Genomic DNA, 16,462 nt, shown 5'->3' with positions numbered 1-16,462 from the left:
GATGGGAGCGGAAACGTATGTAGCTTGATTTGGACTACTTGGATGCCGACAAAACTGTTAAAAAGCATTCAATTACTTTTTTGTATTTCGTACATTTTAATAATATTTTGAAAAATATTCTTACTTTTCATTAATCGTATAAAACATGCAATATACTTTTGTATTTTGTACATTTTAATAATATCTTGAAAAATATTCTTACTTTTCAATTAATTGTATAAAACAGGTAATATACTTTGAATGTATTATACTTCACAAGTTTTATTTAAATGTTTGAAAAAATTTTAAATTTTGAATAAGGATAATGACATAATTTTGAGTTACATACAAAATAAGAACATTACATTTCATAATAACCATAGATTTATGCATATTTAATTAATAACATGATGAAATTTTAATAAATTTAACATTTCATACAAAAAAAAATGTTTAAAATTTGCATAAATAGAGCATAGTCTTTAAAAAGTATAATAAACTTATTTGTATTTTTAGTTTTGTTACTTTTGAATATGTTCATGCTATTCACCAATGAATTTATATGCATGATTTTGTCGAACACATAGTTTTATATTCGTATAATATGCACATGTATAATATCTCATATTATACTCATCTCGTATTTTACTAATTATGCAACATAAGCACCCTTTTTAACATTTTTTGCTATATATATATATATATCTATATCTATATCTATATGTATTCAAGAAGGGGTTTTTAGCAGAAACCCTTTCAATGGCTTCTAAACTTCTCATTCTTTTTTCTAGATTTTTGTATTTATTTTAATACATAAAAAGTAATGGGTCATAACCCACCTTATCACCAATCAAATTTAAATTTAAAATATTCCCACTATCTCTTAACTCATCCTACAACCACTCCTACAAATCCTCTAATCATCATCCCACGTTTCTCCCTACATTTACTCCCATGTTTCCCACTCCAATTAAGAGTCCACTCCAACTATCTCTTAACTCATCCTACAACCACTCCTACAAATCCTCTAATCATCATTCCACGTTTTCGCCTACATTTCCTCCCACGTTTCCCACTCCAATTAAGAGTCCACTCCAATTAAGAGTCTTCCAATTTAAGAATTTCACCCCAATTAAAACTCCTCCAAAGAATTCCACCCCTAATTCCCCCACCCTCTCTCTCAGTTTCTTATTTGTTTTTGGTTCTCTATTGATTTTGTAAATGTATTGATTTTGTTTCTTTTGTGAGCAGTTATGGAAGAGATTATGTGCAGAGACTTCAGCGGAAATCAACTTTCTTGTGGAGAACTGGAAGTATATTCTTGCCAGCTTAATTTTCCAGGTCAGTCCCCTCTGCCCCTCTGCCTTTTAAGTATGTTTTGCTTTTGATTTGCTTTTTGTCATGAATGATATTGCATTGATTTTCTGATCATCCATTATTTTTGAAATTTTTTTACAAAATCCTATGAACGGTCGTTTGCTTATTGTTACATCGTAAAGCAAAGATACTTAACAGTGGGATAAAGTATAAACACAAAATCACAAGCACATGCTCCAAAAGACCCATTAAAGACATGATTTATGCATCGACCATGCTGTTGCTACTCAAATAGTAGCAATTCAGCGAAAATGGAAAGTGGAAACGATGTGTGTGAAGAACAAAATTGTAAAGTTTAGTTGCACTTATTGTTCAAGATAAGACACAAACTCGAACCATCAGAGTAGGGCCTGTTAAACCTCTAATAATTAACCAACGTGATCTTCTGGAATCTCAATTTTTAGGCTTGCAATAGCCTCTTTCATTAAAGCTACTTGGCAATGTACTTGAAGGCCCTGTTTTTTCAATCATATTTAAACTTCACTTGGAAGGATTAGAGATTACCTTGATCGAAAAGAAATAAAGAAAAACGGAATAGGAACACTATGGCCGTAGCTTTTAAATTCTAATAACCACATCATCTATCCTATTCATAATCAGTAAATCCACAAGGGTCATTAGATGGGGAATTGAAGACGGTGTCTAAAAAAAAATATGATTTCTCTTGGTGTTTTGAAAAATTCTGAATTCTAACTGAACTTAAACCAAAAGAATAAATTAAAAATTATAGAGGCTGCCAAATTAAAAGACTATATTGAATTGGATATTAAAAGATGGTTTAAACATAGTAGGGGCTAAGAACCAAAATCTTTGAAAAACAATTCTATATCCAAAAAAAAAAAAACCTACAAGAACAAACTCATTTTCCCCCAAAAAAGAAAAGAAAAGAAGCCTATAAGAACATACGCCCTTTTTCCAAATTTAATAATTTATCTACATTATGAACATATTATAAACTAATGGATTCCTTTTTATTAATATTAAAAATTGATTTTAAATATACAAGTGATAGCAGAGGGAATGAAGCAGTTAGCGACATGTGAAAAAATCGAAAAAGACAAAAGCAATTAGAGGGATAATTTCGCACAAAAAAATAACAATAAGCGGTCAAAGTACCTAAAATAAAAATTCGTGGGTTAAAATGCAATTTGAGGTATAGATGGGAGGCATTTTAGTGCATTTATTGGTTTGTTTTCAATAAGTGGTGCTTGGTTTTGTGGGGTTTTGGGGGGGGGGGGAGGGGTTGTGATTGCAAATATGTGTGGTTGGCGCTGGTGGGGTACTTGCTGGAAGTTGGGAAAAAGTGAGTTACTCTACCGTCTCCTCGCCTCGGTGCTCATAATCGGATGCGTGGGATGGGGAGGTTCAGTAACGGGAAATTTTCAGTAGTCTCATTGGACTAAAAATTTTCAAGTGCAATTGAAGTACAAGTCATTATCACAAAAATGCAAAGATCGTGCATTTTCATTTGTAATACGCACTCCACAAAATTTAACAAAGTTAATTAAATCACCAATTTTGGCATTCGTACTAAAAGTGGATTAGTGTGAAGAGTATTCGCACCTTCAAGCAAGATTATCAAATCGAATGCTTAGTATTTGTAAGTATTTCATTTTAACAACATTCAATTACATTCATTTGTAGAAATATATCATTTCCTTTTTTAATATAATTTTTTATTTTTTTTTTCAGGATCCATCTTCCGAAAAAAGACAATTCTTGAATGATATACACATTCTATTATATTTCAAACTATTGTTAAACATATATTACATTTTAATTTTGTTGGTACAATTTTTTCACCTTTATTTGTTCACCATTTTATTTTTATTTTTTTTAATAATGTCAGCACCGTGCGTAGCACGGGTATTCACACTAGTATATGTGTATAGACACACACATGATATACATATAAAAAAAGGACGTTACAATATTGATTTCAAAATTTTCTTTCGTAAATAATCTTTCATCCAAACACACACAGATTTTGTTATCCGAAGAAGCGTGGAGAGGATAACTAGGAGCACGATAGAAATTACTAAGCAAGAAAAGTTGCTGGGGTCAACAGTCAAGATTTTGCAATCTTCATCGAATAGGCATGAATGAATTCGGGTAGAAGTTAAAGAGACGCCAACCATTGAATCTATCCTTAATATGGACAGGCATGTGCAAATTCAAATTCTGATCAATTGCACATGTTACGAGTTTCACTTGCTAACATTTTCCTCTTAAAAGGCAGGACAAAACGGCCAGTGTCGCCAGAGTGCATTCTCACGACAGATTAGGGGGCATGAGCTTTATCTTATCGATGATGGAGAGGGCAAAAAAAAAAAAAAACAGAATTGAGGTAATTTTTTTTATTTTACTTGCACTTTTTCTTTTTTAATCCTGAATTTGACAGCGACAAAATTAAAAGAGTATCTTGCGAACTAATTTACTGGAGTATTATTTATTTACTTAAAAGAGTAATGCTGCTATTCAAATAAGGAGGGATATACGAAAAACAAACAGCACTTGTGTTGTGTGTACTAAAATATGATTAATTTGCTGCAAATTAACGGCTAGTTTTTTTTTTCAGGACTTCACGTGATAAATGTTAAAATGATCAATCAGATTGCAGAAAGCCCTCCCTAAGTATTAACATTCGGTCCAAGCACGCAAGGAGAAAGGTGAGCCATTTTTCAGGTAAAAAATCACGACTCTGATTTAAACACCCGTAAATAATATATATATATATATATATATCCCAGGAAATCAACACAAACAAAAAAAAAAAAAAAAAAAAACCGCGACCAGTCCGTGGCAGCCAGTCCTCCTAAATCTTTTAAAACATGTTTACCATGCATGCATTCCTAATCCCTAACCCCTAATCCCAATCCTCACGGTAGGGCAAGTAGCTTGGGCATAGTCTAGTGGTGAGTAAACCACTAACACAGCAGCCACTCCCATAATAAATACTTATGTTTGTGCCACCCAACAATAAAATAATAATAATAATGTACATGTTGAAATCAAAAGTGGCGAGTACTATTTTCTTTTCTTATAGTTGAATCAATCAACCAACAAATGCATGCATCCATACTTCTTTTCGACATGTTGTTTTTTTGTAAATAAATGGAAGCATGAATTAATTCTTGCCAAATCAAGCAAGACACCACCAAGCATAAAGGTTTATGGAAAATCGATCGTCTCTTGTGGTGTGTGCCATGTGCTGCATAAAGATCCGAAATCCAACTGGGGGAAAAACAGGAAGAGAGTTCTTAATTTCAGAGCTTGTCTAATACTAAAAACTAGGAGAGATTGGTGGTACAATAATATATATGCCTCGTATTCTCCTTTTTTTTTTTTTTTTTTTTTCTGACGGAGTGGGCATCCGGGTCAATTCTTACGGGACCCGACTAATCCCACTTCGGCCCGGAGAGGAGGCTCCACTCCACTCGAGCACGGTGACAAGGGGGCTCGAACCCTGGTTGTCCAGATAAGTCCACCATACCCTAAAGAGAGGGAGCGGGCCGCTCGATGAGGCATGACATGTGCTTCTCGTGCTATCGGTTGGTGCGCTTTTTTCTTGTGGAGTAAATGTTTCAATGCATTTGTGTGGTGTAAGTGCATGCTCAGTACGTCAGTATTGTTTGAGCCTGAATGATTTGTAACCTGAATGATTTGTAAATGTCTCGTATCGATTCCACAACCGTGGGCTGTATATGTGAATTGTTATCGTATTAATCTTCGGCAGAGACAGAGAGCAGGCCGGTAGGATGATGTATTAGACTTCCATTATATATAAGTCTCTGTCTATATACCATGAATGAATTCTTTGGTCATGAGCGGAAATGCGGTTTTTTTTTTTTTTTTTTTTTTTATATATAATAAAGTTCGCAGCATGTTAAACAGGGCAAAATAGAAATCTCAAATGTGTGCGTGTATTTATTTATGCTGCTAACTGAACCAACAGAACTCGTAACACAAAGGAAAGTCGTAATTTGAGTTTTTTTGGATGCCGAATCTGGAGGTGCAAATGGCAAACCGTCCATAATACTCGCACGTTGATCCATACTGTTGAATTTTCTGAAGTGGCGCAAAAATCATGCGCGAGAGAGAGAGAGAGCGTTTAACTAGTAGTCAGTTGTACAGTAGTACTACCATTTGCCCTTCTTCTTCTTCTTTCTCGGTCGCTATAATTTCAGAAACTTCTCATGAGGTTTATTAAATTACGCCTACCTCTCTTACTTTTACTGTTTATATAATAATATAAGTTCAAAAGGCTATTTTTTTCTCAAAAATCCTAAACTACCCTTTTTGTACAAAAATAAAATAAAAATTATTATGCCAATTGTTTTCTTCTATATTTCAATCAAATCCACCGTAATAACAAACTAGCCTAGCAAATACTCTAATTCCAAATTCTAAACCCAAGCAATTCCCATTTTCATAGGCATGGATGGGATTAATCATGTTTAAGAGAAGGAAATGCATCATTATGACTATAGAGATTTTCAAGAAATTCATTTTGCCAAACAATTAAAATTTTATTTATAACTAATCACACCCCAAACTTCAAACCCAATGCTCACATCTTTTCAAAACAAAATAATCTAACCTGCCATCAAATTTTTCGAACATGTTAACGTCTTAAATACAAAGAAGAAACTCCATCTCCATAACGAAATCACAACCAACAATTGTCAAGCATAAAAACAATATAAATGTACTTATTAACATTTTAAAAAGTTTTTTGAATGGATGATAGACGAATTAGCAAATTTACCAATTTCAGTCCCTTTTTCTCTTCTGGGCAATGATTGCATTATTTATTCCATTATTATTGTGTGTCTCTTCATCTCGTTTTAGTTTGACCATGAAATCGAATTTTATTTTAACCATCAAATTTAATCTCTCAACTAAACTTGTGATTTGGCATTTCTAAAGAGAAGAAAGAAGGAATAAAAATACATAGTGGAGTTTGAGAGATCACTTTTGGTATGATTGGTTGTAGTTATAGATAATAGTTAGTAATAATTTGAGAGGGAGTTATATATAGGATGAAGGGGTTAATGGATGAGAACGGAATGACAGTAAGTGAGAGAGAATCATCGTAAACTGTAACTTTTAAACAGGATAGTCGAAGAGATTAGATTTCTTTTTTTTCTTTTTCTTAATTTCATTTCATTATACTGTGAAATTTTTATTAAATGAAGGTTATTGTAGTCATTTTATTGTGACAAGGGAGGTTAGTGTAATTTGTAAAACTTGAGGAGGGCTGAGTGAAATCATCATAAACCTCAGGGGAGGTTTGTGAAATTATCCCTTCTCGGTCGGTAGTGGCGGTGCCCTCTCTTTAACATTTTTATGATTATTTACATACTTCGTCTTGTCTTGTGACAATGACGACGTCCATTAAATCGCTGCCAAAATATCAACTTCATGCATGCTGAAACTCCAACGTGTTTAAGGACACCCCCCCCCCCACCCCCAAAAAAAAAAGAAAAAAGAATTCCTGCGAAGGTGCAGTATATATTCAGTGGTTTTATATATACTACTATAACACTTGAAAATTAAGAATCACAAATAAAATAAGCCGCAATGCTGAGTGGAATACTAGACTTCTTGGCAGGAAAAGGAAAAGGAAAAGGAAAAGGAAAAGGATGTACCTATCTCCTCGAATGCACGCGGAAACGAACGCGGGATTTTCATTTGCCCATTCAACAGCAGAGCTACGTGTGTGTATCTCTTAATTGCCAGCACTTGAATCTCGACCCCAATTCCAACCTTCAGAAGCTGGGTGCCAGATATCAATGTTGATCTCTGTTGGGTGAAATTTTGCGGCCTATTTTGTTGGGTGAAATTTTAGGGAGGTCAATCAGAATTTTCTGACTTCGTCATACTAAAAACGCGGCCACATGTGTTAGTTTAATGTGTGGACATCCGAATGTGTTTTATGTCCACTGAATTCAATTTTTTGATCGTAGGCGTTTATCTTTTGTTGTTCCACTGCCGCAACGAGCAAATGAATATCACACAGAAAATAAACATAATATACATTTATACACAAGCGTGGAGGATTGAGATACGGGTAGGTATATCGCTTTTTTTTTTAAAGATGATTCGACCCTTACGGAAAAATAAATTCCATTATAGTATAGTAGACTCTTTAACTTATCATCCCCCAAATGTGTAAACAAAAAACAACCTAGCCAAATTTGCTGTCACTCTAACTAACTAATCTACGCATGAATTCGGAGAGTACAATTAATTCCACTAATTAACTCCTAAAAAAAAACCATGATCAATTTTCTTTCCTTGTACCTTGTGCATTTAATTCAAGAATTGGTTATCTTATTAAAACATGCAGCATGCCAACATCTTCTAAAGTCGAAACACGTTGGTCCTTAAAATCTCTTTCACGAATGAATGAAAGCTCTTTAAAATTCAAAACCATAGTTGAAACTCATACACAAGCAAGTACCATCATATTTAATATACCAACCAAAGTGTTTGGAGATCGGAATGAAGGGAGAACATGCCGTAGAAACTTGACATAATTCACATTAATAATCGATTATGTTCACACTTCAATTCTGATCTATCAAATTTATTGCAAGGAGAAGTCGTTACGTGAAATGCAGATTGGCCGTACATATGTTTGAATTTGTTACTCCACTTTATGACTTTGCACTCATAGTAGGTGAGAATCGTGGTATTTCATGTTTATGGGGGAAAAAAAAAGGACGGTAGATTTTTCTGTGACCATGGTCTCTAATTAATTAGCTTGAAGAAAAACTTACTACTGGGTTTCAAATGGTATCGGTAAAATAAAATTTAAAAAAAATTTAGGTTCAACTAAACTTTCATATCGGCGATTGTAATCAATATTCGACCAATTAACTTGATCCGTCAACAAAGTTCGGAGGCTTAACATGACTTTTTTTTTTAGAAGACTGCATGCCACTTTTTGAATAAGCCTGGGGACTTCAAACACAAAAAATTCGGATATGTTAGACTAGTAATAAAAAAAAATAAAAACACTTGACTGAATTTTGTGAAATCTGCTGAATTTTGGGATAAGGGTTGATGCTGTTGCCTGGCGACGAGTCCTGGTTCAATAGGGGCGCTGAAATGATTGGGACGGCTTCCATCGGATCATTTGTGGCCGTTTTTCAAGTTCACATAAGCCGGCAAGACGGTGATAAATCACAAGGTACAGTATTACAATTAATTCCCACGGTGACACAGAAGAGTGATTGTACTTGTTGCTTTCTAGGAGTCAATTAATAATGAATGTCCTTGAGTTCGGCTTCCTACGTAATAATGATCAATAACTAATGCTCCCGATTTTGAATGTCAATGTAGGCTAATTAAACTCAATGATTTCACATCTCAACGGCTTGCCATTAACTCTTACAGGGACAGGCAGCCCTTTCCTGAATTCCTATTTTCAGCAACTCGTTTTCCACTAATACCAGTGCATGATGTTATCCCGGTACACGCACAAACATGCCTAGTCTTGGGTAATATTAACTAATAAGAGTGTGAGTTCAACTTAGCCCCCGTCAAATGCTTTTCTTTACCGATTCCTGTACTACTCCTACTCCTGCTCCTGCTCCGACTCCGACTCCGACTCCCTCTTTCAACGTAACATGAAATATTTGATATTCTCTTTATAATTTTCATGTATTCATGTGATAAACGCTCTACAGATTGGGAAATGATTACGCAGATTTTAAGACTTTTAACTTCGGCATTTGTACTTGCCCTAGGGGACATGGAGGACCCGACCTGCCTAGCTTATCTCTTGAATTAGCGTGAAGCATGCCCGGTGCATTGCTGCCTAGAAAGACAAAAATGTAGAATGGATGAGAAAGAAGCAGGAATCCTTACCGAGTGAGCGGCTAATTCTCGACATGGGATTGCCAACAGGCAAGGTGGAATGGAAAGGTACGGAATGAAGAAAAATCAATTCTAGGAAAGGCACTTTGCAGATTTCCTGCCGTAAGACCACATGTCAGCTTCCTTTGTTCAATTAGGTGAACAATTAAAACCTTTTACCTCATAACAGCAACTGAGACTAAAAAAGCAAAAAAAAAAAGAAAAAAGTAAGTGCTTGCGTACACAGAATTAGTTGCTGACGCATACACAGAATTAGTTGAATATCTTCGATTGAATAATAAACTGTTTTACCCTTCAACCAGGAAAAATTAAAAAAAAAAAAAATCAAAGGGACAAATGAAGAATTTTGCAGCTGGATGAACAATATATATATATATATGTCTTTTGGTGAAAAGTCAAGAACTTTGACTTTGACGTACAATTGGTTTAGTCACGCCCACAGCAGACTTCTTAATCAGGCCAGCGAGTCCATCCAAGGTTAAAAAATGGGAATGGGCAAATATTGAAATGATTCAATAAACGGTACTTGCTAGTGATGTTAATATATTCTTAGATTTTGATTCTGTGTGATTTTATTTTATTTTATTTTTTGTCAATACAGGGATGTTCGGATCAATTTTTACCGGGTCCGACTAATCCCCTGCGCCTGGAGTACCCCGCCCTCTAAGAGCACCCAGACGATATGTGAAGCCAGACTCGAACTGATGCCACTACGAGGAAGACCCCATGGGATCTGACCCCGAGGGATCCCCTGTGTTATAGAGTAATAAATTTTAATACTATTCACGAAATCCACTCGAGGGAGAAATAAAACTATAAACTATACAAAGCGCATATAATCGTGTCTATTTATAATTATAACAAAAGTTTTGTTTAGATTGTAATTTTTTGAATTTTTTGTAAAAAAATTACTATAACTAATTGATATATATATATGCGCAAGGGATTTGTTTGGATGGAGTATTATTTGAAATAATTACTGTAGCACTTTTTGTGATGTGATGTATGTGAGACAAAAAGGTAATTGGGAATATAAAAAGGTGAGTTGAGAAATGTGTTTATGATGCAAGCGAAATATTATTTGAGATATTTGTGCTATATACTGACAGTATATATATTATCACCGTTTGATTCATGACATGTATGTAAAAGCGAAAAAATTACTGTAACTAGTTGATATATATATATATATATATGAGCAAGGGGTTTGTCTGGATAGAGTATTATCTGAAATAATTACTGTAACACTTTTTGTGATGTGATGTATGTGAAACAAAAAGGTAATTGGGAATATAAAAAGGTGAGTTGGGAAATGTGTTTATGATGCAAGCAAAATATTATTTGAGATATTTGTGCTATACACTGACAGTATATATATTATTATTATCGTTTGATTCATGACATGTATGTAAAAACTGAATTTTAAATTCAAATTTTACATAGTTATCATTCATCTAATATTGATAGTGTATATACTGTCAGTGTAGAAAAATTAACCCTTAATATATATAAGATAAAAAAAATAATTAAAAAATATGTTCGTGAAAAACGGGGCAATTTTTCAAAACAAACAAATGGTTAAAAGAATCATCAAAAGAACAGAACAAAAGCAAATAAAAAGAAAGAAAAACAAGAAACGGGGAGCCATCACGTCACAACGTGTACAGGGAGAGAGAGAGAGAGAGAGAGAGAAAAAAGCGGCCGGCTTGAAAAGATTGGAATGTTAATGTGTACTCGTTTGGAGCCGCGCGTTAACTGATTTGACAAGGAATTGCGAACGTTGAAAATCAATCCATCCCGAAGGAACAATTTCAGAGTATATGACCTGACCTAGTTGTGGTGAAACATGCAAACATACACTAGTAGTATTTTTTTTTTCCTCCCAAAAAAAGGGCCTGGTCCCAATTTGAAATATACACTAGTAGTACTTGCAAACGAAAAAGTTTGCTATACGACAAACTCCCAATTTGAATAGTCGTAGCTGTAATGTACTAAAATTTATTAATTTCTAAACCTGACCAAAAATCAAACTCCCCACCGGTGCTAGGACAGAAAGATGAAAGTGGAAAATGTTCAAATCTGGTCAGTTCCGACAATTCCCCAGTCAAATGTTTGACATATGCATGCCTCCTTGCTTGTCTATAAATACCCCTCATTCGCCATGGCTCCTCCTCATCTGCATCATATCAAATTCTCAACATATATACAGCGTGACTATCGATCTGGGGAATTGGGGACTTGTTCTAAGGTTTCTACCTGCGACCCTAGTTAGTTTTTAAGACTTTGTTGTAATACCTTTTGAGAGAAAATGGAATTCCTACTTGAGTTATTTCAACCTTTTTTCATGGCCGTGGCCGCCATTCTTTTCGTCATCCTTTTTAGGGCAGCATACATCTTTTGGATTTTGCCCAATTTAGCATATCGAAAGCTAAGGGCAAATGGGTTTCCTGGTCCAAAGCCTTCTTTCCCTCTTGGAAATATACGTGAGATGAAAAAGAAGAAGACCACCACCTCCTCCTCCGCTTCTTCTTCTTCTTCTTCCCACGCATTAAGCATCACCAATGACATCCACTCTATGGCATTTCCCTACTTTGCCCAATGGAAGAAATTGCATGGTAAGCCGCCCTCGCTATCACTGAAACTAATCTTGTAGCGAACATTTTCCTATGATTCATAGCAACGCATACAACACCATTGCTACTGAAAGATGCAGATTCGATCTGTCTACTTGACCTTCAATTCTAAACCCCCCACCCCCAAACTAAACGAGAAATAGTGTAAAAGAGGATATTTCAATCCTTACAAGGTGAAAGGAGAAAGAAGAGAGAGTCGAAGAGAGGATCTCACGGCCATCTGATTAATATCTCTGCCCATAAGTTGGGTATTCGGTGCTGCAAAATATTATTCAATGCAGTCACTTAATTGAATGCGTTCTGAAATCACCTGGCTTCTGCATGTCCCATTTTGTTGGTGCAAAATAACTCGTGTCATTGAATTCTTACCAGTATAGTACATGAATATTGCACCGACGCTGAAAAGCTTTTTGTCCCAATTTTGCAGGGAATGTATTCATCTATTGGCTGGGAACGGAACCATTTCTATACATTGCAGACCCTGAGTTTCTCAGAAAGATGTCAGCAGGCGTAATGGGTAAGAGTTGGGGCAAACCAACAGTGTTTAAGAATGACAGAGAACCCATGTTCGGTAATGGTCTGGTTATGGTGGAAGGTGAAGATTGGGTTCGCCACAGGCATATCATAACTCCCGCATTTTCTCCGGCCAACTTGAAGGTCATCCATCCATCCCTCTCTCTCTCCGATCTTGCTTTTTATTTGTTTCAAGTCTTAGCTGCATTTTTTTTCCCCTGAAGATCGTATCACATAGGTTGGAAGATGTCTTGTTGTATTTTATATATTATAAGGTATGATTCGAAGACAGTAATATAATATACTCCGTTCAAAAATCATCAGACAATGTCAGGCTTAATGATGGAGTCAGCCAATAACATGCTCGACCGGTGGACATCACTAGTCAAGTCTGGCAATCCAGAAATTGACGTGGAAGAAGAAATCGTTGGCACGGCTGGGGAAATCATTGCGAAAACGAGTTTCGGGATGAACTACGAAACTGGACGGGAAGTGTTCCAAAGATTGAGAGCCATGCAGGTCGCCCTTTTCCAGTCCAACCGTTACGTGGGTGTGCCCTTCAGCAAACTAATATGCCCCAAGAAAACCCTAATGGCGAAAAGGCTAGGGAAGGAGATTGACTCCCTTCTCACGGAAATCATCAGTGCCAGGAGCAAATCATCAAGAGATGGGCATCGTGAGCAGGACTTACTCGGTTTGTTACTGGCTGGGAACCACGTAAATGGGCGGCAGGGGCAGAAGACATTGACGACCAGGGAACTCGTGGACGAGTGCAAAACCTTCTTCTTTGGAGGACACGAGACAACTGCTCTGGCACTCACGTGGACATTGCTTCTCTTGGCCATGCACCCCGACTGGCAAGATCAGCTTCGTCAAGAGGTCGCAGAAGTGATAGGAAATGGAGACGTAGACGCCACTAAGCTTGCTGGACTAAAGAAGGTAATGGTTTCTAGTACCATATTTGAACTTGGAGACCCAAGATTGCTTGACTAAAGAAAGGACTACTACATCTAACACATGAAACCATCCTTTATATTATCACGAAATCACGGTTGATAGGATGGATAGATTGGAATTTTCAGTACTATCTAAAAATAACTAATAAAGTGAGGGACGGATTGAACCATACGGAGAGGGGAAGTACAAGTAAAAGATTTCAAGTTGAAAATTTTGCACTTCCACTGAAAAAAACTTGGTAAGATGAAATTTAAATTTGGCTAGGGACGTCGATTCACTAACTTGAAAATATTTTTCACAACTAAGAAGGGAATATAAGGATAGTTACTTGAATTAATATGCATGCATGATGTTTTCTTGCGGGTAACAAAAACCTCCGTCCGTCGTACTCGTATCCCTTTGGTGCTATAAAATAACACAATAGGAAGATTTAAAAATGTTTAGTGACATGGTAATTGGAGAATTTTTTTTTTTTGAGGGTAAAACAAAGTTTTCATTCATTAATAATGACATGGTAATCGGTGATTCAGTCAAATGGTACCCAAAACACACAATTTCTCTAGATAAGATTTTATAGCTTAGTTTCTGTTTTATTAAGGTACACTTTTTCAATTGCCGATAAGGCTACGTAGTAATTCTATTTTAAAAAAAAATAAACGGCTTTGTAACCCATACTGAATGGTTTTTTTTTTTTTTTTAAAAGAAGAAAAACAAGGCTACAATGCATAATGCTAAAAGAAAAAGGTCAAGAGGCAAACCATTCAAGAGCGAAAAAGCGCAATTTGGCAGCACTTAAGTTGAAAAAGACCGGTCAAAGCGCGTGAGTTTCACTCTTGCGACCCACTCGTAGTCAATCTAGAAGCTTAATAAAAAAATTGATTGGCTGGCAGAATGTCTGTCAGATTCTGAACGAATGAATCTGATTTTGACTGACCAAACCCGAAAACTTTGGATGTGCAGTGCACACGCTACGCTGATCCTGCTAACACCTATTTGGGCAGCTTCCAGATGGTTTGACTTTCCAACCCTTTTGTTTCCCCTTCCTCCCTCTACCGTAGGCTCTAGTTTTACTATGCCATTAACGACCGACCGACCGACCAGCGTAACTGGAACCTTGAAGCTTCTTGTTTTTGGCTTTGACTGATGTCAAGGTTATCACTCCAGTGAGTCAAATCCGAATATTCACTTTTGATGTCTGCCACACGGCGAAAATGAAAGCGGAGCCCCATCGATGCATTCTATACTGGACGAAAAAAAGAGGAATGCGAGAGAAACAAAAAAAATGCAGCGAAACATTTAACAGAGTCACACTTGGTACTGAATGCAGTAATGTGTCGTGATTATAATTTTCAGATGGAACTAATGAGTTTCGGTAAATTCTTTTGCAGATGGGATGGGTGATGAACGAAGTGTTGAGACTATATTCGCCAGCGCCTAATGTGCAGAGGCAAGTAAGAGAAGCGATTCAAGTTGATGATTTGGTGATCCCACGCGGAACCAACATCTGGATTGATGTCGTGTCCATGCACCATGACAAGGAATTTTGGGGTGAAGACGTGAATGAGTTTAAACCGGAGAGGTTTAAGGGTGATGTGCACGGCGGATGCAAACACAAGATGGGGTTTTTGCCATTTGGGTTCGGAGGTAGGATGTGCATTGGGCGGAATTTAAGCATCATGGAGTACAAGATCGTGCTGACTCTGCTGCTAACAAGATTTTCTGTGTCCGTCTCCCCAAACTACCGCCACTTGCCCTCTATCTTGCTCTCCCTCAGGCCTAGTCAGGGTCTTCCCTTGATACTCACGCCAATCGATTGATTGATTAATTAAACTCTCACTTCTTGAGGGCTTGCTAGGACTAGCCTGATTAGACCCTAGTTTAACTGGTAGGAAGGGAAGGAAGGCACCACTACGCTACGTTACCAACCTGTTTTCTTTCCCCATGTTATGAATCAGGAACGTTCCACTACCTTGATTGGGAAGCTGGGATGTAGGTAAGTACATATAGTACGTTTGTAATATGTTAATATGAATCTAGAAAGATTTAAATCTACTTTCTCTGGTATGTACACTTAGGTAAGAAGAGTGTGTGAATGTGGGATTGGAGCAGATGTAGTAAATATTTGGCCCAGCTTATGAAATTTTGCATATTTATTTCTATTTCAACGCTTTGATACCAACAACGTACCAAAGATTGTAGTTGCAGCACTTTGCATAAAAGTGTGCTGTTTACTTACTAGTAGTATACAAGTTCAAGGTTGAGGTTAATTAGAGTACACGTGTTTTCCTCTGTTATATAGCAACAATTTCTCAACGTGAATTTTACACTCTTACCTAGTAAAGCATAAATATATGAACTTAAGCTTGCAGCACTTTACTAGACATTTGAGGTTCTATGCCGAGTGAATCAGATTCAGTGAGCTCGAAGGGAAACAGAAATACATATAGGCATTCAAGGCATCGATCTTATCACTTTCTGCATAGCCATCCTACCATACTAAATAGAGGGCATACAAATCAAGTGATTTCCTAGACCACAATCCATGACAACTGAATGTGCTCCTTACCTTTCATCTTGAAACCCCCAGTGTTCGTTACTTAGTATCCTATAAATATGACATAATGAAATTGGACAAGAAATTGTGAAAATTTTTAATTATGATTGTGAAAATTTTTTAATTATGGGGTTTTCCGCTATTGCTCGCCATCATAGTTGGGAGTCTTACAGTTTAATCTGTGTGGTAAACAAATAATTAGAGAAATAACCCGACAGTCCAATAAGAATTTTGAGAGTAATTGAAATGCCGGTGCTTACCTTTACTCCCACCCGAGTGTTCCTGATATTTTGCACAAGATAAGAACTGTAAATTTAGACTTTGGGGCAAAAGTTCTTCCAACATTCAAACCCACCAAGGCAACATAATCTAGATGCTTGAGGATTCATACATCACTCTATTTGATCTGAAGAACTTAAAGCACATATAATTGCACTATTGCGGAGGAAAGGGGGAAGAAAACCCCTCCGAAGACTGCAGACAAGAAGCAGGCACCTATTTTTGTTTTCCGGGGATAATATACTCACCTTTTAGATACCAAGCTTTCAACACACTGAAGATA

The 16,462-nt window shown here is 36.4% G+C and overlaps 1 protein-coding gene across 1 annotated transcript; it reads left to right on the top strand.

The window, feature by feature from the left end:
- Nucleotides 1-11,441: 11,441 nt before the first annotated feature.
- Nucleotides 11,442-15,499, top strand: LOC113733410 (cytokinin hydroxylase-like). The gene is made up of 4 exons (XM_027259781.2): nucleotides 11,442-11,858; nucleotides 12,304-12,533; nucleotides 12,714-13,328; nucleotides 14,735-15,499. The coding sequence occupies exons 1-4, from the start codon at nucleotides 11,552-11,554 to the stop codon at nucleotides 15,161-15,163; spliced, it is 1,581 nt and encodes a 526-aa protein (XP_027115582.1). The 5' UTR covers nucleotides 11,442-11,551; the 3' UTR covers nucleotides 15,164-15,499.
- The last annotated feature ends 963 nt before the right edge of the window (nucleotides 15,500-16,462 follow it).

The sequence above is a fragment of the Coffea arabica genome, chromosome 2e (assembly GCF_036785885.1).
Source record: "Coffea arabica cultivar ET-39 chromosome 2e, Coffea Arabica ET-39 HiFi, whole genome shotgun sequence".
NCBI lineage: Eukaryota > Viridiplantae > Streptophyta > Magnoliopsida > Gentianales > Rubiaceae > Coffea > Coffea arabica.
Note: the sequence above shows the minus strand (reverse complement) of the source record. Positions and strands in the feature narration are given on the sequence as shown.

Excerpts from the sequence above, each read along its gene's own strand:
- LOC113733410 (XM_027259781.2), top strand. The coding sequence starts at position 11,552 with ATGGAATTCCTACTTGAGTTATTTCAACCTTTTTTCATGGCCGTGGCC. Across the intron at positions 11,859-12,303 it reads CCAATGGAAGAAATTGCATG|GGAATGTATTCATCTATTGG; the intron begins GTAAGCCGCCCT and ends CCAATTTTGCAG. Across the intron at positions 13,329-14,734 it reads AGCTTGCTGGACTAAAGAAG|ATGGGATGGGTGATGAACGA; the intron begins GTAATGGTTTCT and ends ATTCTTTTGCAG.